This window comes from Haliotis cracherodii, unplaced genomic scaffold (genome assembly GCF_022045235.1).
Source record: "Haliotis cracherodii isolate W230 unplaced genomic scaffold, xgHalCrac1.p SCAF_4, whole genome shotgun sequence".
NCBI classification, from domain to species: domain Eukaryota; kingdom Metazoa; phylum Mollusca; class Gastropoda; order Lepetellida; family Haliotidae; genus Haliotis; species Haliotis cracherodii.
In genome coordinates this window covers 57,497,491-57,521,027 of record NW_027266297.1, presented here as the reverse complement: position 1 = coordinate 57,521,027, position 23,537 = coordinate 57,497,491, and the positions used below count along the sequence as shown (strand labels likewise).

General features: G+C 40.3%; 1 protein-coding gene across 10 annotated transcripts in view; it reads right to left on the bottom strand.

The window, feature by feature from the left end:
• Positions 1-23,537, bottom strand: part of LOC139479772 (roundabout homolog 1-like) — a 108,622-nt gene that overhangs the window by 14,170 nt on the left and 70,915 nt on the right. For 5 of the 10 annotated variants that reach the window (XM_071262631.1, XM_071262630.1, XM_071262633.1 and 2 more), the window contains 4 exons: positions 4,498-4,650; positions 3,121-3,414; positions 2,370-2,496; positions 432-446 (listed from right to left, as the gene is read on the bottom strand). In XM_071262631.1, the coding sequence (XP_071118732.1) occupies positions 432-446; positions 2,370-2,496; positions 3,121-3,414; positions 4,498-4,606 (545 nt within the window). In that variant the 5' untranslated portion in view covers positions 4,607-4,650. Of the gene's footprint in view, positions 1-431; positions 447-2,369; positions 2,497-3,120; positions 3,415-4,497; positions 4,651-5,904; positions 5,925-7,848; positions 8,081-8,879; positions 8,900-20,372; positions 20,437-23,537 lie in introns of those variants that run through there. The other 5 variants (XM_071262636.1, XM_071262638.1, XM_071262635.1 and 2 more) reach the window with 5 other exon arrangements.

Here is a 23,537-nt window from a genome sequence, read left to right as displayed (position 1 = left end):
GCCTGATGTCAGTCTCTACACAAGGGTACTGTGTGTGGAGGAAGTGAAGGCAGTACAGTTCTCCAACTAGCCATATAACACATTACTTACAGCTTGACACCAAACTTAACAGAACTCTATACTTCCTGTCGTCAGTCTCTACACAAGGGTACTACGTGGAGGAAGTGAAGGCTGTACAGTTCTCCAACTAGCCATATAACACATTACTTACAGCTTGACACCAAACTTAACAGAACTCTATACTGCCTGTTGTCAGTCTCTACACAAGCAAGGTAGGAATGGGTTTGTTCAGAAAATCAACACACAAGCTGTGAAAAGCAGGAATAAGAAAGATGTACTGACTGTACATTTGTTAGTTTTCAACTCTGGCACAAGGGTCAAGCGTTTTGAAGACGCAAATTACAAGCAGCTAAACAGTACCAAATACATACCTGCCTTTAAACAGTCTGTAAAAGTGTATTAAACTACCCCTTAGACATGCAAAATGGAGGAACCACATGAAGCCTGCACCAGTATTTGGGGTCAGCAGATCCTGTTACAGCAGATCCTGTTACAGTCTACAAAAGGCTTCTAATAAGTTTCCTAGATACTGATTAGTACCTACTCATATATTACCATTCACACTGGATATTGATATTTTGGGGGGGGGTAAACATATTACACACATTTTACAGTTGGGCCAAGTCTGCTGGATTCTCTTAAACCAATTAAACCAACTTTCAAAACTAGTTCTGATTAAAAGGTTGTCTTGGTGACAATTTGTGCAATATAACAGCAGTAGTGTTTATGCATCCAGAAGATATTTTCTGTATAGAAGTGGGTGAGTGAGTATGGTTTAACGCCGCTTTTAGCAATATTCCAGCAATATCACGGCAGGGGACACCAGAAATGGGCTTCACACATTGCACCCATGTCGGGAATCGAACCCGGGGCTTCAGTATGACGAGCGAACGCTTTAACCACTAGACTACCCGACCAACCCCATGTGCAGTTGAAGGCAATAACGTAAATTTAAATGGGTAACGGTGAATTACTTTGTGCATTTTACACAATTACGCAGCTTATCTGGACATCTGCTACCACTGATCATTGTCAAGCTCTGTACTTGTCATCTGATGAACATTTGTGAACAGAAACTGTTCATGCTTTAAACAAAATACAGGAAAATCTAACGTAAAAGAAAATAATTACACCACACTATATATTTTATGCTACTCATAACCACTAAATAGTATAAAAGCACCATATACTTCAGGCAAATAAAGTTTCACTTAAACCAACAACACGACATCGAGCTTGTTGAAGTTACAGGGTCATGTGATAACCCATGCCATGGCTTCCCAGCAACAACCTTCACCTGACCCTTCACCATGATACTTACCCCCCGACAGTGTCTGATTAGTTAGGCTCTGATATCAAGACAACCATTGTCATATGGCTAAATAAAGTCTGCCTGTCTGCCTGGTTAATTTTGCAGCTGGGATGATTATTTGTGCATATATATACCCATCCATTTTAATTGAATGAAACATATGACTGGCTACACCACCCCATCCCACCCTAACCACCTGTCACATGCTTTACCAACCCGTCACACCCTATACCAACCTAACCACCTGTCACATGCTACACCACCCCATCCCATCCTATACCAACCTAACCACCCCATCCCACGCTATACCAACCCGTCACACCCTATACTAACCTAACCACCTGTCACATGCTACATCACCCCATCCCATCCTATACCAACCTAACCACCCCATCCCACGCTATACCAACCCGTCACACCCTATACCAACCTAACCACCTGTCACATGCTACACCACCCCATCCCATCCTATACCAACCTAACCACCCCATCCCACGCTATACCAACCCGTCACACCCTATACAACCCCATCCCACGCTATACCAACCCATCACACCCTATAAAACCCCATCCCACGCTATACCAACCCGTCACACCCTATACCACCCAGTTTCACCCTATACCACCCCATACCAACCTGTCACACCCTATACCACCCCATCCCATGCTATACCAACCCGTCACACTCCCACCCAATACCACCCAGTTCCACCCTATACCCTATACCACCTGCCAAATGTCCACCACACGGTCCCCACCCAGTGCCACAGGGTTAGAAATTAGCCTGTATCTTCATTTTTCACAAAAATAATTTTCTGCAGGGTTTCCATCAACCTAACAGTAAAACTGGTGGTGGTCAGCAAGGAAATGGTACTAGTCCTTCCTGACTTTTACTAGTCTCAGACAAGCAGACATAATTTCAAACGCTGGACCCTACACCCATGCCCCACACAATCCATGCATCATGCACGAATAAGAGCACGAAGGATATACTTACATTATCGCCCACACAAGCTGAACATTGAAGTTGTTGTTCACATACTTCCTCTCCAGATCCCACATGCAAGTCATGTTCTCCCAGTTATACACCGAGCAGTTGATGGCACTCACTGGGTGGGCTCGGTCTGCAAAAAACGAAGTCATAATGAGTCCACGAAACACATTTCGTCTGTGTTAGTGACATGTTTGATGTTGAACAGTATTTAAGTACATCAGCTTAATGTCTGAAAGCTTCAGTGAAACCCAGTAGCATGCATACAAGGTGCCGACAAACAAAATTGATTCAAGGAGCAAATCTGGGTGCCATTGTACAAAACAACCCTAGTGCTACGACTGTCGTAAGTCTATGTTAAGTATGGGAGTTACGATCATCTTAGCACTAAGATCAGCTTGGACAACAACACCATGGACTTAAAACCTACAAACTTACAACATATAATAACTGGATTGCTACTGTGAACAGTATTTCAGTTATCTGAACCTGCAATTAGCAGATTCTGGCATGCCTAAGGGACATGACTCTTCACAGAGAATTGCAAGATCGGTTGGTCCACATGCCCCTATAGCTGGAGTGAGTATGATTTTATGCGCCTTTAGTAATATTCCGGCTATATCACAGCAGGAGACACCAGAAAATGGGCTTCATGCATTGTACCAATGTTGGGAATCTAACAGGGGTCTTCCATGTGACGGCTGCCCCACTGCCCAAGAGAGGTGTAGATAGTGACCTGCTTATAGATGCTACTTACAGTCCACGGTGACGTACTGACTGCCCAGCACCATGCTGGTTCCGTCGGCGGTGTTGTTGAGGTGGCAGACGTATGTCCCCTGCTGCTCCCCGGATGTCACGTGATACTGCAGCCGGATGCTGCGCGTGCTGAGTATCTGGATGTGACGCAGCGGCAGGGCTCGCTCCCCATCATAGAACTGCTTTGTGAAGTACATGAACCCCGACACATTGCCGTTGATCTTGTGGTCCGTCACGTTGCAGATCAGGTTCAGCACGTCGCCGATGTAGCCATACGGGTTCTTCGGTCGCACAACTGGGAACAACAATCACGTATGTAAACTTTACAAAATATTAGAGCACTAAATATAAGTGTTTACTGCAGCAGAGTGAGAAAAAACGTGTGAAGAATTGATGAAAATAATGATTCAGTTAATGTTATAATATCCTTGCTTGGTTACATAACAAAAGGAAGGAAAATTAACATTGTTGCAACAGTCAATGGACATCCTCTCATTTAATGGTATCTTGAGTAACACTGTCCCATGTTTGATTGCTGGCCAGGTGTGGATGACATGAGTCCTGACTGCCCGGTCAGTCTAGGGTCAAGGTCATTCACACACAGTTGTAACGGAACTTGAACTTTGCTGACTGCGGCCTAAAGCATTTACTTACTCTATTATTTAGGTGAGGTGAAATGGGGTGAAACAACAACAACAACAACAACAACAATAATAATAATAATAATAATATCGCTATATCGTTGGGTCATAGGTTTTCGGACGGCCCCGTTTATCATGATTACCCACATTTTAACGGGGAGTGTAGCATCACACAGACATTGTAAATGATGGCTTGTTTTTAAGAGAAAGTTGTGTTTTATAAGCGAATGAGATGTTTTACAGTTATTCATGTGATTAGAGAAAAAACTATGAATGTTTCTAAGGCGCCCGAAAACCCAAGGTATACTTGATGACTTACAATACTGGTTCTTGTGGTTCTCACTCATCCCCATACTGCTTACAAAAATATATATACACCAATCAACAAGACTGGACAATGTCTAGTTGAGGCGGTGAAAAGTAAAGAGGTCAGAGATAGGTTTTCAGTCTGGACTTGAAGATGTTTAACATTGTATTATAATTTCACACATAGTGACAAACATGTGTGTCCGTTTGTACTAGTCTCCACTTATGTTGTTTTATAGTGCTAGCCCACTGAGGTGCCCTGCTGCAGTTGAACATGGACACCCCACACAGACAGTATACCGACTCCAAGCCAGCACATCCTAATGTTGTATCCCCATTAATGTCAAATGCATGCTAATTCTTTCCAACCCTTATAGACATGATTGTTATTTCATGGATAATGTGAGGAATGCGCAAGGGTACAAGCTTACTTCCTCTGCTGTCGAAGAGGAAAGCGGTGCTGGTGGCGAGGTGGAGGCCGAGGGAGAGGAAGAACACCACCAACGTCGCTGGCTGTCTCAACATGGTCGACGACGACATCGCAGCAGCATCTTGAACGTCACATCACGCACTCTACACGACACCTGCAATACAAAACAACAATTTGAACATGTTCGATGCTATTATGCTAAATTCAGATTGTGTATGAAACATCAATCAACAATATAAGCCTTCAACTTCCAATCGTCCAACTTATACGAAAAGGAAATGTTTGCATTACTGGCAGGCTGAAATCAACAATGACAGGGATGAGTAATAATGACTCACTTAGTTGTACGTATTACGAGTATTATTGTGGGAAAATAACACAACATCTGCAGCAGGAACAGAACAAAGATGATATAATCGTGACGACATATGGTTACATCAAGGCACAACTCAAACACACCTAGACCTAGCCTTGCTTCTGCTGTCTGCTATCAGACTTGTACTGTGAGTATGGAATGCAAGGGAACTTGTTTACTCAAAAAAATCTCCAGGTTGACACATTATTTAACCACTGAACAAGAATGAAGCCAGTTCTTATATCACTATCCTACTGGCCCAGTGTTGTAGACCGATTCCAGTAGACAAGTCAGCTCGCCTCTGTACTACTTTGTCTTAGGGAAGTGTTTGAAGTGTCTCTAAAATACCTCAAACTTCCCTGACAACCTGAACCAGACTTTTTAACATTTCAATAAATTTAAGCAACCGTAATCTTTTAATACCACATGGGTGGGTATAATCGCATGACTTTGTGGCAAGACTAACTTTGTCCAAAGCAGTACAACATTCTTGTCCCCTTGATGGGAGGTAGAATCATGAGCCTGTTCCCTGGACAAACTGCAGGGTTTGGCAAGATTGCATATAGGCACATCTAAAACTTGATGTCTATTTCAAATGTGACTAAATGCATTCAAGTTTGTGCAAAACAATTGTCATCCTCATAATCGTCTACAGTTGTAACCGTACACAATGCTTAACACACACACTGTCATGGTGATATAAGAACTTGAATTATTTTAGTCCCAGATCCATTGGAACACAGATTAGAAAAGAGATCAACTGATATCAAAGGATAATTTGTGTAAAAGTTCACTTTGGGTTTAGTATCGTCTGATGAAACAACATCCTAAATCATGGATTGCTTTAAAAAAAATCATTATGAACATTTGTTTATTCCCCTTGTGGACTCCAGGTTAGAAAAGTAAGAGCAGCCTACGATTATATGAGGCGACTTGGTGTTCACTCAACACATGTATTCATTGCGTACTGAGTTACAGGTGCACGCTGACCTAGACATTTTCCCAACTCCTCATCTGAATTTCAAAAGCACTACAACTTTCACACAAATATACCTCTCAATGTTACAAACAGCCACAGGAGATTCTATTCACTCCGTCTCTCAGCAGATATTCCTGCCCACTCTAGTGTGTGACTCGTCACACAACATGAGCGTGGAGATGAAATATTTTGTTCATTCAATCCTATCAATGCTATAAAAGCTGCATCCTTAACAAGGTGCAACCCTGGACTGCAGTGTGTACGAGACAACAGGTCAAGTGTGAGATCCTTTATTACAGCACTGCCTGCAGCAATATGTTCCATGTAGAGTCAAATAAACCCTTATTGTCAACAAAACTTGCCAGACTGGTTTTAGTCTCTATTGGAGATCACACTTTCAATTATTGTACATAATCTCATTCAGCAAATCAATAAGCTTCACTGCACACTGTTTGGTGTAGGTTTATAACGAGCGGCTATACCAACACCACATTTTCTGCCATGATGGTGTATGTCTCAATTGTAAATACATTTCTGGATGGCTGAAGTGTTGAGAATGAGAAATTGAAATAGCAGCAGAATTCAACATGTGAAGATGACTATCATAGAAAATAACAATAATAGTGAAATCTTTATGTCTACCCATGAATATTATTCATGGCCCTGTCAATCATGTATACGTAATATTAACTATGCTTAAAGTAATATGTATAGCAAATCATAACTGATAAGTGTGCTGTTGACAATATATATGATTAAAGTTGCCCTGGGGTTGAATGGTATCAGAATATCTATTTAACAATTTGGGTGATACCAAAACTAGTCAACTTGCCCTTACTTGGCTCAGTGTCATATTAGTAGATTTTTGTTTTTCGTATTAGTTTAGTGAACTAGACCAAAGAGAAGGTTAATAGACTTAATCTTCGTGAGACAAGTGACAAAATCAGGACGCAGTTTGGACTCTGAATGAAAAATCCTGCATGACATGGAAGTAGAAGGGGATATAGAGTGGGCAAGTGAGTATGGTTTTATGCCACTTTTAGCAATATTCAGCAATATCACGGCGAGGACACCAGAAATGGGCTTCACACAATGTACCCATGTGGAGAAATCAAACCCGGGTCTTCGATGTGACAAACACTTTAACCACAAGGCTACTCCAAATAGAGAGTGTATGGTACTGTGCTAAAACATCACTACATTATGGGGGCCGTAGACACGCTATACACAATGTACTCAGAACAAGTTTAAATGTACCGAGAATAGCTCCCATAAATACAACCTGGAAATATGTCAATATCAGTCTGTGTCAAACATCATTGTCAGTAGCATCATAGACTTACATTGGTAGGGGATCTTACTATAACAACATAATTTTACCTTGAAATGTATACACAAACAACTCTGCAATATCAGTGAGTTTGGTTTTACGCCGCTTTTAGCAATATTGCAGAAATATCACGGCGGGGGACAGCAGAAAATGAGCTTCACATAGTGTACCCATGGGGGGAATTGAACCCGTGTCTTCGACATGACAAGCGAATGCTGTAACCACGAGGCTACCCCACCTTCCCTTAACACTATGATCAGCTTACTTGGTTGATTACTTGATGATCAAATGTATCAGCAATTATTTCTGGTTTAAACTACAAGAATACTCCGACAACTACACACAAGGTGACAGATACCCATACAGGGCCCCAGCGCTGTGTTTAACCCCAAACTGACTGTCTCCCTCAGACAAGTACACCTGCATACACCTGCATACACCTACATACCCACGTGTACACAGAAGACCAGCACCATGTCATGGGATCCCCTCTAATGACATAAATATTTAATCCAATCAGTTGCCATGGCAACATGAACCCGGTGTGGAAACTGTAGAATATTTCAACAACACAGAATTCAAAAACAGCGACATTAAGTGAGAGAAATGTCCACACACCAACCAGCCTCACACACCAGCGAACAAGAGAATATCAACCTGTCTCAAACCCAACATTCTTGCTACTTACTTTTCAGCCATTGCCTGTACAGGTGGGGTAAATTTCACAGAAACCTCCGTTGCTATATAAGGTCACACTGTGACCTAAATAGATTCAGTCAACCACTCGCTAGGTCAACACGGCTGTCAAAACTAATCATTGCCAGCCCCCATCTCACTGTTCAACACAGCCGGACAATACACATGTTCCTGCGATAATACATATCACATTCCCATCCTTAGTTTCAGTGTAAAAGCCCACAGCTACGCACTAGTCCTATAGTGAACAAGGCTTTTCATGGAAATCCACTCAAGAGTATGTACATTTACCAAGAAAAGGAATCCTATGTACACACTAGTCACTTATCAGAAAAGAGTCATCACATATTGATCTGAATCAGTCCAAACACCCTGTAAATTGTTATCACATAAGGCTATCAATTAACGCACATAAAACAAAAATAAAAGTACTTTTTTACGTGTTATATTAAAATAGATTAATAGATGTACGCACTAAGATAAAGAAAATTGGGAAAACATTTCTACCCCAAAATACAAAATCATTCTATTCAAAACTTCATATCAAAAACTGGCAGATTTTCAGTTAAATGAATTGTTCAATATAAACTGCAAATAGATTTATTATAGATACACATCTAGCTTGGCATGTACAATTCATTCATCTAACCTTCATTGATGTATTTATTATAATATGTCCTACCTGTAATGGAGCAGTATTAACATAAACGCTTCGCTTGTTTACCAATCCATTTTTATACTTTTGTGAAAATAAATATGTTTAAACCAAATCATCTAACATTCACCAGCAAATATCACACCTAAAATAGTATTCATTTACAATATATGGGTTTAAAATTAACATAAGGCTGGTACACTTAATGTATTGAAAGTAAGGAATGACTAGTGATATTTTCTACATGTGGACTGCCACTTTTACCCTTCAGTAGACAGTAACACTCCAGGCGATCATTTATGGAGATGAGAGAAAATAAAACATAATTTTCAACCCTGAATACCACTCCAAGTAGCTAACATTCTTACCACTTAATCTGTTTAAAGAGTGTAACTCCCTCCAACTTGAACACACAGTAAATCCCTCACAGTTAATCCCTCACAGCACAATATCAACCAGCTCTGTTGAACCACTTGTGTATCTGGTCAAGGTAACCCCTTCACTGGTGAGGTAAACTCGTTACAGGTGAATAATACTCCAGTGAAGAGTGGACCCAGCAAACAATAGAGGCTGACCTTGTCTGGCACCCGTCCCTCAAATAACACCAGTTCACTCGTTAATTTGTTATCTAAACAAATAATGATGGACCACAGCTCAAAGAGAAAGCATTGTTTTCTTGCTGCCACGTTTGTCTATAGACTGGCACTGAGCTAATTAGCCACGCTCTGTCATTCTGTGTTGTGATTAGTGTCAATGCCAGGTATTTTGGTAAACTTCTATCTGTCACGGTAGGCGTCCATTGTTCTCTTTGATCATTACTTCCCTACATGATTAGTACGAAGCAGTGCCGTGTGGTGAAGTATATTACTTTCCAACTGACCCAACAGAAATCTCATATTACTTGAGAACTGTAAAAATCAAAGAAATACTATAAAACGCTACATTTAAAAAAAAATTCTCCATCCCACTGAAAAATAATGACACTGTTAATCAGTGTTTGAAATAAACATCGGCCCGTAGGCCCGAGGCCATCAGATTTGTTCTTGGGCTGACAGTTTTAAATTTCAGCAGGCCCTTACGGCATCATTAAGAATTATTTAAGTAATGTGATAACATAACTTTCATACTTATAAACAGAAGGATTAGACTTTTCAAATTGTGTGAGTGAGTGAGTGAGTTGGGTTTAACGCCGCTTTTAACAGTATTCCAGTTATATCACGGCGTGTCAGCTTAATGTGGGAGGAAAGCCCGAAGTGATGCAGGTCTCAGACGTTTACCACTTCGGTGAAACCCACGAGCACGGGTATGGTGCTGACAAACCTAGAAACATAATCGGGGCCCAGGTTTTCGAACCCACAATCATAGGTTTCTGGTGTGCCCAAGGGACGCAACTCTGCACAGCGAATCATGGCGCCTTAGACGACTGGGCCACCCGTGCCCCCCTTCAAATTGTGTACGACGTGTAGTCGCAATGATGTTTTACGAGTCGATGTAAACATTTCTGATTAATGTTGGCTTCATTTATCCCCACTGAATCTCTGGGAACTGTGTTTTGTAATTTATAATGCAAGGGTATGTCTCGCTGCTGCAGCTAGCATGTTTGGGCCTACAGTTTTTACACTGGGCCTACAGTTTGTTTTACTGTGCAGGGCCCCGTTCCACAAAGCGATCGTAACACTAAGACAATTGTAACTCACATACTTTAACATAGACTTACGACAATCGTAGCGCTACGATCGCTTTGTGGAACGGGACCCTGGCCCTTAAGGCTCTCAGTGTCTGCTTGTTTCAGAGACTGCTGTTAACATATCTTCACAAGTCTGTTATTTTTTCCTTCTAATTTCAGATTTTCATGGCAGTTTTAGAAACCAAATACTAAAACTGAAAGGGCCTTATATACAATATTTAACCTTTCGTGTATACTGCTTGCTTATGAGAATGCTTACTGAAGTTTAAACAACTCACTTAACACTGTTGTGAACTTGAAATATATACTACCGTATTCGACGTAATAAGCGCCCAGGGTGCTCTCAAAATTAGAAATAGGGGGCTCTTATTAGAATATTATTTTGGTGAAAAAAAAACAGAGTTGAAAGATAAATTTCGTGGTTTATGCTGACAGCCTGAAATGTTTATGTACGACAGATATAATTTTCAAGAATTTAATAGCCAATAATAAAGGGTGCATATAACACACAAGTGCGTATTATACGCGAATAGGGGTCGGAAGCGCCAATTGGGATTGTTCACTAGCCAATATATTAGCAAATCTGGACGTGGGTGCTTATTAGAGCGGCGCGCTTATTACATCGAATACAGTACTCAAAAGAAGGTAAAGAACAACAGATTCTTTAATATGACTTTCGGCATCTGCCCTTAACTTGTTTTGAGTAGTATATTTCATAAGGTAAGTAAAGTTTAAACAATATTTCATGAGGTAAGTAAATTTTAAACAATATTTCATGAGGTAAGTAAAGATTAACAACATTTCATGAGGTAAGTAAATTTTAAACAATATTTCATGTGGTAAGTAAAGTTTAAACAATGAAAGCCTCCACCATAATATTTGAACTGAAAGCTTTGAATATCAATAAAGAAACTACTTAACAACAGATATACTGATGGATATGAAGAGAAGTCTCACTTCGCTTTAGACACAGTAAAATGATGTGCTATCACGGGTTGCCAGCCTTGTCTACCAAATACCCGTTGGAAACAATGCACACAAACACATCTCAACATTTGATTCTGATGAGTTGAATTTGTATGCGTGCTATTTCAAATGTACTGACACCAAGGCCTATTTCCCTATATTTTTCCTTGTTCCCTTATTCGTTTCCATCAGGGATGAGAATTTTCCGGCCATCTGCCAAATTCATTAGGCCAACATGCCATAACAATAGACACATAATAAACCATATACCGGTAGTCCTCTACATCCTGGCCATCTTTCTCATTCCTCCATAGATCAGTGGACTGGTTCAACAATACTTATGCTGATGTCATGACAATGATAATATTTGGTAATAAAAGTCTACCAATGAAATGATGCTGAAGCTGTTACCATGTATACAACAATACAACACTGTTTTCCCTCTAGTCAACCATCTGTATGATAAGGACCCAATAAGGACCCTCATAATGCTTGATATATCATGTAGACTTTCATAACAAACGGTATACCTATGATGCTGTAATGTAACACGGAGAGCTGTGAATGCTTGCTGCCTCTGGCTGCCTGACAGTGATGAAGCACACAATCGAAATACTTCCATAAACTTTTTATCAAACCCATTTGACTGCATTTATGTGTAAAATTAAGTAACACATCCGCATTCCCAAAACTCTTTCACTGAAGAACACATACCGTATTCGACGTAATAAGCGCCCAGGGCGCTCTCAAAAATACAAATCAGGGGCTCTTATTAGAATATTATTTTGGTGGAAAAAACAGAGTTGGAAGATAAATTTTGTGGTTTATGCTGACGGCCTGAAATGTTTATATACGACAGATATATTTTTCATGAATTTAATTGCCCATAATTAAGGGTGTATATAACACACGCATGTGTATTATACACGAATAAATAAGTCTTGTGTACATTGATCAATCGGAAGGGGTGATAATTGGGATTGTTCACTTGCCAAGATATTAGCAAATATCGCCGTGGGCGCTTATTACGTCGAATACTGTATAACAAAAAAACATTTGTCAATATGAAAACAGAATCCAAAAGATGCTTTGAACAGTGGGATGAACCAGTTAGAACTATGGTGCCATGTTTCCCCAGAATGATATAGTCTTGTAATTCCCCAAGCCCCCTTTTCATAATAACTTCCAATGTGGTGAGTTAGGGTAAGATTTCATTTCCACTCCCACCTTTGTGAGATTCTTGTTGTCATCAGCAACTGAAAGATGGAGCCAATATATTATCTCTGATCCCACACACAAGACTCTACTCTCTATAATCAACTGGGGATATTTTAGTATCCAGTTGGGATAATAACTTAATTAAAGTGTCTCAGTCCACGCCGAGGTTCATGTATCGGGGCATGCAGTCGACCTAACCTGTTTGGTCGGGTAGAGAGGGGTCCAACCTTGGATCAGAAGACCTATGGTTTGAATCCAAAGGGGGTTCGTTTATTGTTTTGCAAGTCTTGTAAGTCTTGAAATGCAGACTGAACAAATCATTGCTCAGGCCCTGTGAGTGAGTGAAGTAAGTGGGTGGGTGGGTGAGTGGGTGAGTGGGTGAGTGAGTGAGTGAGTGAGTGAGTGAGTGAGTGAGTGAGTGAGTGAGTGAGTGAGTGAGTGAGTCTTGTGTACATTGATCAATCGGAAGGGGTGATAATTGGGATTGTTCACTTGCCAATATATTAGTAAATATCGCCGTGGGCGCTTATTAGAGCGGGGTGCTTATTACGTCGAATACGGTATGGCAGGTAATATATAGTCTATAAACCATAATGCCTCAAGCTGCAAGAAACACCTAGTCAACAAATCAAGGCGGAAAAAGTCAATTACAGAGAGTGTTATCTAGAATGTCAGGCACTTTGAAAAGGCAGATGTGGTTGAGTGCTTGAGGATTTATATCCCAGCATATTAGCTCTAATGTGATCGGGAGTGACATGCAGCTATGTGGCGCGACATTACAGCGACGCAGGCTGTAGACAGTCTCCACCTTGGTGAAACTACAGGGACAAGTACAGTGTTGCAGCAGCAAGATTGGTTGGTTGTTTTGCTGTCTAACGCCGAACTCAGCAATATTCCAGCTACATGACGGCGGTCTGTAAATAATCAAGTCTGGACCAGAAAATCCAGCGATTAATATCATAAGCATCAATCCACGCAATTGAGATCGATGACATGCATCAACCAAGTCGGCGAGCGTAACCACCCGATCCCATTAGTCGCCTTTTACGACAAGCATAGTCGCCTTTTATGGCAAGCATAGTCACCATTTAAGGCAAGCATGGGTTGCTGAAGACCTATTCTACCCCAGAATATCCAATGGTCTGCACCAGCAAGGGATCTGAACCTACAATAAGTGGATCCTGGCATGACTAAGGGAAATAACTCAGCAGAGCAAATTGTGTGTTAAAAACAACCTTGGAAACCTGCCCCAAAAATTTGCCGCAGATATATGTGTGAAATATAAGGAGTATGTAGAGAGCAGGTGACCTATTTAAGACATGAAATCAGATTACAGTTTATCAAAATGTTATAAGCTACATACCAATCAGGTCCTGCAACATCACACAACATCCCAACCAGAAGCACATTGCTAGTAACCCAGTTTCCAGCATTCCACAGATATCCCTGGCCCATGTGACACTCAGTCTCAGCTTTGTATCAGGTGACACAGTCACTGAACCCGAACATGACACCAACAATGGATCTTCCTGTTGCAGCAGTAACAGAAATCCACACCTCAAAGAAAACCCAGCTTTACACCACCACACTTCCTGCCCAGTCAACCTGATTTGTGATGCATTGTATTGGTTTATTACTGTTCGATGTTGCACATGATGATGATGTTAGACTAGATGCTGAGATGGGCCAGTTCAGTTCCGACTGAAAGATACCAAACAGGATGCAGTACAGAGCCCCGTTCCACAAAGTGATCTTAGAGCTAAGGTGTTGTGACTGCCATACTTTAACATGTATAGGCTTATGATTGTCATAGTGCTTAGATCACTTTGTGGAACCGGGCCCTGTTCTGCATGCAGTTTAGTATCTCTCAGTCGGCACTGAACTGGCCGTGTCATCATCTAGTCTAACATCATCATCCAGATGATGAGGAATCTAAGCTACTGGCAGGTCCAGAGGTGGTTGCAGTGGGACACACACACCTTATTCAGACACAATACATGTCCACCTGTCATAGGTTTGTGTTCACTTTATAACCTGGGTTAAGTGGAAAGCCCCCTTTGTCAAAATTCTGTATCTGCCTCCATAATCGCTGTTAACTCTTCTCATAACAGTGTCAATCTGCAGTATCTGCTAACCTCTTACCGGTACTTACTGGGAGTAGTAAGAAAGCACCTTTATTTATTTATTTATTTATTTATTTATTTATTTATTTATTTATTTATTTAATTATTTATTTATTTATTTATTTATTTATTTATTTATTTATTTATTTATTTATTTATTTTATTTATTTATTTATGGACTGTAAGCAATGTTGACAGATGACAGATGGATTACAGAAAACGAGCAATGTCTTTCGTTTCAGATAAGTCAAACTTTAATTTGACAAAAACTATTTACTTTGGCCTATTGAAGTGTAATATCCTCTATGTCATCAAGGTGCCTATTAGTCTCGGTCTAGCTGTGATAACCGGTTAATACTTTTAACTTGGTAATAATCTGTCATTACATCACACAAGGATGCATCACACAATAACAAATAGAACTCCACGCCCCAACACACATCAGTACCTAACATTGCACCAACATACATAACAGGCCCTCAACACAAGCCTGCTAATGTGACCACCATTAAGGAGAGCAGGAGTCACGGGTACGTGACTAACTACCTTCAGGATCTGCTAACCTCCTACTTACTGACAGTACTAAGAAAGTAATTTGATGCATTCCCATGAAAAATATTGCTTGCTTGCGCAATTGCTTGCTTGCTATTTATTTATTTATTTATTTATTTATTTATTTATTTATTTATTTATTTATTTATTTATTTATTTGTCTCGTGGGTCAATTTTGGCAGGATCCACTCATTCAATTGCGTTCTACACCATATTACAACTACCTACCTGTCCCAATTAACTACTACCTGTTCCAGTTAACTACTACCTGTTCCAGTTAACTACTACCTGTCCCAGTTAACTACTACCTGTTCCAGTTAACTACTACCTGTCCCAGTTAACTACTACCTGTTCCAGCCTCATGGCTACATGAGTAAATATAATTGTCATACAACAATTAATACAATTCAGGAAGTTACAATGACAGGAAGTTATTGTTGAAATCAGAAATTAGCCGTCAGGTGACCAGGACCTTGATCTTACAAAAGTAAAAACAGTGGACAATACTTTGCGATCTCTTGAAAAGTTTTCACAAACCCTTATAACTAGTTTTTGATGAAAGTACAAGTTACATTTTAATCACATAGATTCTCACTGATCAGGTTAGCTAATTGGCAAGCAACCCTGTTCCAATTTAGATTCACACACCATCTTGACAAACTGCCAGAGAAAGTCAGAAACATGGGCTTAATATTGAAGACAGAATTAACAAACAGAATGTTTCTGTAAATAACTACATCACGTCATACAAATTATTTTCTGTGATAGGATATTGTAGTTGGATCAAGATACTGAAATTGTATCAAATTACTTGGGGTGTTGTTTTCTGAACATCTAACTTTTAGTTTTGACAACATTTTCTTGGGTTACTAAAAGTGTTTATATTGACCTCCACAGCATGATAGAGGAACCTGTTTAGTTATATTTGTTGTTTCATGTCAGACTCTGCAAGATTTCTGCTATATGACAGTGGTCTGTAAATAATTGAGTCTGGACAAGACAATCCAGACGACCGACATTGTGAAAAAAGATCCACAGCTTCAGTTTATGTTGACATGCCATTAGTCGTAGTCTAGTCGTCATAACAGGTTAATACTTTTAACTTGGTGATAATCTGTCATTATAAACCTACTGGCTGTTTGTGTAACTTGATATGGAGTTTTTGAAATTGTGGCAACACCTTGTAGGAGGTATTACAGTGATTGTAAAACCTTGCAGGAGGGAAAACCTTGATAGAACAAAAACTACGAACAGCCTACAAGACACACATGCAGATTTCACACCGTTGCGAAACCCAAGTGCTGAGGTCACCGGTTTCATTGAAACGAGTTCACGACTGCAGGCAATATTTCATCTCCGATACAGGTTATACATTTGAGAGTTTTTAGTACAGTTATTTAATCAAAAACGTCTATGCGATGAGTCAGTTTATAGGTTGGGCAAACCATGACTCCTCGAGATTACTGGAGATTGTAAACCCTCACATTCGGGAACGTCCCTCATGTGAGGGTTTACAATCTCTAGTAATACCTCAGGGACATGGTTTCTCCTACACTTACATCACACAAGGATGCATCACACAATAACAAATAGAACTCCGCACCGCAACACACAACAGTACCTGGCATTGCACAAACATACATAACAGGCCCTCAACACAAGACTGTCCACAAGCCTGACCAGCCAGTACATTTGGTTGCCTGTTATAGCCAGCATAGGCAGCACAGGCTGCATGGGGAAAGTCAGGGTCAAAGCTGTGCTCAAAGTTATGCAGCAAGTCCTTTTCTGACTCTCTTCAAGAGGCATCCACTACTGCCGTTACCATTGTGTCCTGTCATCACACCTTTGTCTGACACAACTCTTTTTCTTCAAGTATTCCAATAGCTTCAATGGACTTATGGCAAGATAAATGAGCAACATTGGTCTTAGCTTCCAAAATAATCACATCCTCAAATAAACTCACCGCCAAAAGAAACACAAACAGAAACATCGAGAGAGAAGTATATACGTTAAGAAGAGATGTTTCCAATGTGTACCAATTACTGACAAAACTAACAATCAGTCAAGTGTTACCACAGTGTCTTTATTCTTATCACAATATGCTGCACAATTTCCAAACTTATCACGCTAATCCTGCACGAGACAAATGTTGCATTTTGAGTCATGGATCAGTGACGTCACATGTGATGCATTCATGAACATCGGTTCACACAACATACCAGTATGTTCACATGTGCATCAAACCAATTGAATATCTCTTGAATATGAGTCATTCTCCACTTATTTACTAATATATATTGTATTCACATTTCCTTTAGCCATGAGTATACATAAAACCCCTGCCATACCAAGGACCCCCAAATACAACTGCTCCCACTCACCCAGCCTCCGTATCCAACTGTGACACTGTCATCTGTAATGGTGTAATTGGTGGCAGCCCACACCGCCAGCCAGACTCATTATCACCCAGAGTAAAGAGGTGCTAACAAGCCAGCAATGAGTCCTCACACAGTCACCATAATAACTTCATTAACAACCTAAGATGGATCACAAGACTCGCCTCCAGGTGATGTATTAATGTGAATCTGATGACACCACACTGAGGTAAGAGTTTAACAGACAATGAAGTTACCCATGTGGCCTGTATACTATTGTTCAGTGAACAATGGCCTGATGCACAGAAGCACAATGCCCTGGAACATGAAAGGGAGTCAGCAGAACCAAGGCTGGATCATGTTGATACATAAATGCAATACGCTAATTGTTTTATTGAACATCTATACTTCAAAAGAAGGTTGGTCAAAATATTGATTTTATGTGAAGCGTCTAGACTAATATTGTAACTATACAGAAAGTGGCTGCTCCCATTGTTCCCATCATAACTGGATATTCGGAGGAATGAACATGTTTACATAGCCATGCAATCATGCTCAACATGCTCAAAGAATCTGTAAATACAAAGCTGAAGAAAATGTTATTTGAGTTAAGCAATGTCATACCTATTCTTTAAAACTGAAATTTTCCCGTCTTCTACAGCACAATGATCAGATTCAGTTATAATATTTTAAAATATCATATATTTTTATAAATATCAAATTGTTAATGACAGGCATAGATACACTGCTATGTTTTCTGATGAACATGTTTATGATATAACCTTGACCTTGAATGGAGGTCATCCAAATTCCAAGATCAGATCAGGATCCCGCCCTAGATGGAAGTCAAAAGTTTATCAGAAATACTCAAACATTTATGGTGACAAGCTGCCCTTCAATGATAGCCAATCAGATGCCAGGAAACACCCGGAGTGAGTGAGTTGGGTTGAACGCCACTTTCAACAGTATTCCAGTTATATCACAGCCTGTCAGCTTAATGTGGGAGGAAAGCCCGAAGTGATGCAGGTCTTAGATGTTTACCACTTCGATGAAACCCACGAGCATGGGTACAGCGCTGACAAACCTAGAAACATAATAGAGGAGACCCAGGATTCGAATCCACAATCATAGGTTTTTGGCATGCCCAAGGGATGCATTACTCTGCACAGCGAATTGCGGCGCCCCCTCCAGGAAACTCTGATTGAGCTATATAGTTGGGGTATTAGGTCAGAGTGAGTGAGTTTGTTTTCTAAGCCACTTTGAACAGTATTTCAATTATCTGACAACGCGTTAGCTTGATGTGGGAGGTGAGCCCGAAGCAATGAAGGTCTTAGTTAATTACTGCTTTGGTGAAACCAACAATAGCGAATAGTGCTGACAAACCAAGAAACATTATCAGGTCGAAATGGCATTCAAAACCATGTTCATAGGTTTCTGGCACAAATAACGGATGCAACTCTGCACAGCAAATTCTGGTGCCTTAAATGACTGGGCCACCTGTTCCCCTTATTAAGTAAGAAATCTCTTTATCCCATGGAGAAATCAAGAACAGCCACAGCCACAGCCACAGCCACAGCCAACTCATTAAACAGCCCTCTTTCTTGGGAGACTTAACATAAATGTTATTTGAAAAGAATCTTCTCTTCAGAAGCCACAATACATAGAGAGAAGACACGATGTGAAGATGGTGACAGCCATCTTAGGTTCAAATGTCTTTTAAGTCATCTTCACTCAATCTAAACTTTGTCCTCAGTCAACAATGCTACCAAAATAAGTTTGACTTCACAGAGACTGCTGTGTCAAACGTGTTGAAGCAATAAATGGAAGTTTGTTACCGTAACATATCCCTAGAGATCCTTCGACCAGAACATTGATTTCATGAATGTCGCCCTCCAGCATCAAGCTGACCAGGTTACACTGCCAGTCAATGCTGAAAACATTACACTTCCTCAGCCCCACTGTACTCCATCGATGGCCAACTGCCTGATTCCATCAAGCCGAGGACAGAGGATGATCATCTGACACATGTACCTGGGAAGCTGTGGTTTGTTTCTATATTTGTTTTATATTTTGTTTGTTGTTTAATGCCACACTTAGCATTATTTCAGCTATATTACGGCGGTCTGTAAATAATCGATTCTGGACCAAACAATCCAGTGATATCATGAGCATTGACCCACACAATTGGGAAACGATGAAATGCATCAACCAAGTCATCGAGCCTGACCACCCTGACCCCCAAGCAGTCACCTTTTACAGCAAGCTTGGGTTGCTGAAGACCTATTCTAATCTGGATCTTCATGGGTCCTACATTTGTCCAGGTATGACCAAAAAGGGCACTTATTAACAATACAATGTTAAGGAACAGCTACAACATTCTTCCGGTCAAAATTCACATTCTAAACAATATTCTTACTATGAGTCTGGTTAAACACTACTTTGAATAGTATTTCAGTTGTATAGGGGAGTGTCAGCCAAATGTATGGGGCAATCCCACAGTGATCCAGGTTTTAGATGTTTACCGCTATGGTGAAACAAGCTGTCAGTTCACTCTACATAGCAGCCCTCATCCACCATTCATCTTCCGCTGTGAAACCCCACATGTCCATCTTGTTTTGTTCGTTTTTTGCTGAATGCCGTACACAGTAATATTCTAGCTGTATGGCAGCCTGTAAATATGATTCTGGTCCAGACAATCCAGTGATTGATACAATGTGCCATGGTCCATGCTACCAACCAAGTCATCAAGCCGGACCACCAATCTTACATCAATGATAAGTTGCTGGGGACCACATCTAATCCTGAATCCCCACAGCTAGGACCATTTCACTAACTGCCACCTGAAAGTGCCATCAACAACTGCCTGGCAATCTCTCAGCCTTCAGCTTCAGTTGGGCAGTGAGGAAGATAAGACCTTCGAACAATCATTACCAGTAATACCTTCATTGTTGAGTTATCCCAATGTAATGACAGCGTGCGTGATTCGCATCCGACACCACATGCTCAGCAACCACCCCGAAGCCTGTTGCAGTGCAGAGAGCACTAACAGTGACACAAACACCAGTAAATCTCAACATGGGTCAAACAAAGTTCATGGTGAAGCCAAGAACAAAATCCTTTTTCTATTCAACACAAGTGTGTATTCTGTCTGTCATGGATGCAAATTAACCTAAAACAATTATTTGCCCGAATAGTGATAACATAAAAGGACACCCTCCAGTCTGACTGAAATGATATTAGCCTTCAGGATACCTTCAACATTAGACACAATTACCCAGGCTAGTGGGTAGTGCATCCCTGATTAATGATCTCATTGAAAGTCTAGTGTTGCAACTGACTAGTCTGTGTAACCTATGTATCATCTCATGTCTAGCCTTGTGCAACTATTGATCAGCCTTCCATATTCAGTCTAGTCCTCTAGCCAAAGGCTACTAAATTGTGCTGAAGTTGGTTGGTTGGTTTGTTGTTTAACGCAGCAGTCAGCAATATTCCAGCTATATGACGGCGGTCTGTAAGTAATCGAGTCTGAACCAGACAATCCAGTGATTAATATCATGAGCATCGATCCACGCAATTGGGATCGATGACATGCATCAACCAAGTCAGCGAGTCTGACCACCCGATCCTGTTAGTTGTCGCCTTTTACGGCAAGCATGGGTTGCTGAAGACGTATTATACCCCGGATCTTCACGGGTTTGTGCTGAGGACAAAGAGAAACCAATGATGGTAGTCCTCATTGACTAGTAGCATATAAGGCCTATATTTCTCAATGCTTCAATTTGCTATAAATTGGAACTGAATAAAACTAACAGAAAAGTCAACATGGTAAACATTTTTGTCTTGTTCATGTAGAACTAGCTACAAACTCAGTGAGGACTAGTGAAATAAGGTTGATACATGTTCAGGAAAACATATTTCTAAAGATGCTTTATGACATTAGAGCCTTTTCATATCAATTCTAAGCAATTGTGATCCAAGGTCAGACACGTCTCCACATGACCAACTCCATAAGCTGGTTGTCAAGGTAAAGATGTCATCTGTGGGATGACTCTACCCTCTGCGACCTGTGTAACATTACTAACAATAGGTGTATGCTCCCAACATCTCACACAACTTACAAAGCCTTAAAATAACTTTCTAAACAGCAGCTTTCAACAACCAGTCTTATGCTCCAGCAATTTAAGCCTTGAGGTTATGCCTAACACAACATCAAGAAGAAGTTATGTGAAAATCAGTACCCATGTAGCCGCTTGTATTACTCCAAACATGTTGAGGTGATCGATAAGGTTTTGAAGATAAAGGGTGTTGATTTCAGTGACGATATATATTACGCATACACATGCAAGTCATTATTACCCTACTTGGGCGTAAAAAATGGAGCAACATATCAAAGCAATTCATCAAACCCATTAGTCAACAATTTTAACTACTGTATTACGGGGCTGGTAGATTTGGCCTCAACAAATTCAAGGCTTTTTTAAGGCACTTTTAGTCAAGTACAACGCAAATAAATAACACAAACAAGATGCAAACAGTCAGTGCAGTGACATAATATAAAGGGAAGTAACTCATCCTGGATCACAATTACATTCATTAAAATGGTAGACACTCGAACTTCCAGTCATAATTCAAATGAAGTTTAAATTACTCGTTATCATGAAGCATTATTGCATACATTCACAGACATGAACAAGCACGTCTGTATATGGTATGCAAATAATAAAAAGAATTGGCTGTGTAGTTAGGGTTAAGACTTTCAAGGCAAATGCCAATTTAAGGCCTATTCGAGACTCTAAATCACTGTAATACATCACCATCGTTGTGCTGTGATCATGTCTATGTGTGCCAACTCTTTTTAACTTCCTTATTTCCTCAAATGTCATTTAGAAGCTGTAGCATCAGTGAAGACAGGGTTGAGTCTAAAACTTCTATCAATGTGACGCTTCAGAACAAGTACCAAGCAAGGTGTCACTCTTCACAAAAATACAATTAGGTCTTTTCAGGATCCGAGTGGAAATGTTGTCCATGTTATTTGCAACAGTGTCTTGTGCTTTCTGGCGATGGAACAAGGCAAGATCCACACAATACACATTCTGGACACCAAAATTAAAATTTCGTGTCTACTTGTCCAAACTTAGCTAAAATCATCATTTTCTGTTGATGTTAACGCTATATTTAGAGGTTTAGCAGATGAGCTTACCACTCCAAACAGAAAGTTACTAGACTCAGGCTTCAGACTAGTGGCTAAAGTTGCAGGCTGAATACATATTGCAACACATCTGGGTCATGAAAACTATGAACCATGTTCAAGTTGGGGTGACAACAGATCGAAGTATTGCAGTAAATAATACATGCTGATCTTCAATACTTCCACGGGTGGTGGGGGTAGCCTAGTGGTTAAATGTTCGCTCATCACGCTGAAGACCTTGGTACGATTCCCCATATGGGTACAATGTGTGAAGCCCATTTCTGGTGCCTTGATATTACTAAAACATTGCTAAAAGAGGCGTAAAACAATACTCACTCACTCCACACTTCCAGCTACAGTGTTCAGAATGAAGGGGGTCCTAACAAACCAAGGAACATAATCAGGGATCGAACCCATGATCATCAGATCCTGGTTAGCTAAGGGGCACAACTGTGCACACAACTGCTGATGTAGGGGTCGCACATATAACCACCTTCCTCATAACCACAGTAACACATTATGCATGGCTTCCATCAGCTAACAATCTAACTGAGCTATAAAGACTGCTAAGTGTCAAATCACTCAATGTTTCTTGATCATAAATTCATTCAAGACAAGCTCCTATTGCGGGAAATAACATGTTAGATTAATCTCATGATTACCTTGATTTGAATATCATTTCCTTCAATATGAAAGCCATATGACTGAAATTGTTCAAATCAGTGTTAACCCTCACACTGAGGCTTTGAAAAATCTGCTGGTGGGTGATAAACATTAATCTGGACCATATTTTTAATACAAACTTAATGCTGACAAAAAAGGATTAACTGCAAGATCGATGAGCATTGAACACATGGCAAAATATTCAGATATGTTTTTTAAGAAAAACATTCTTAAATGTCATATTTGTTACATAT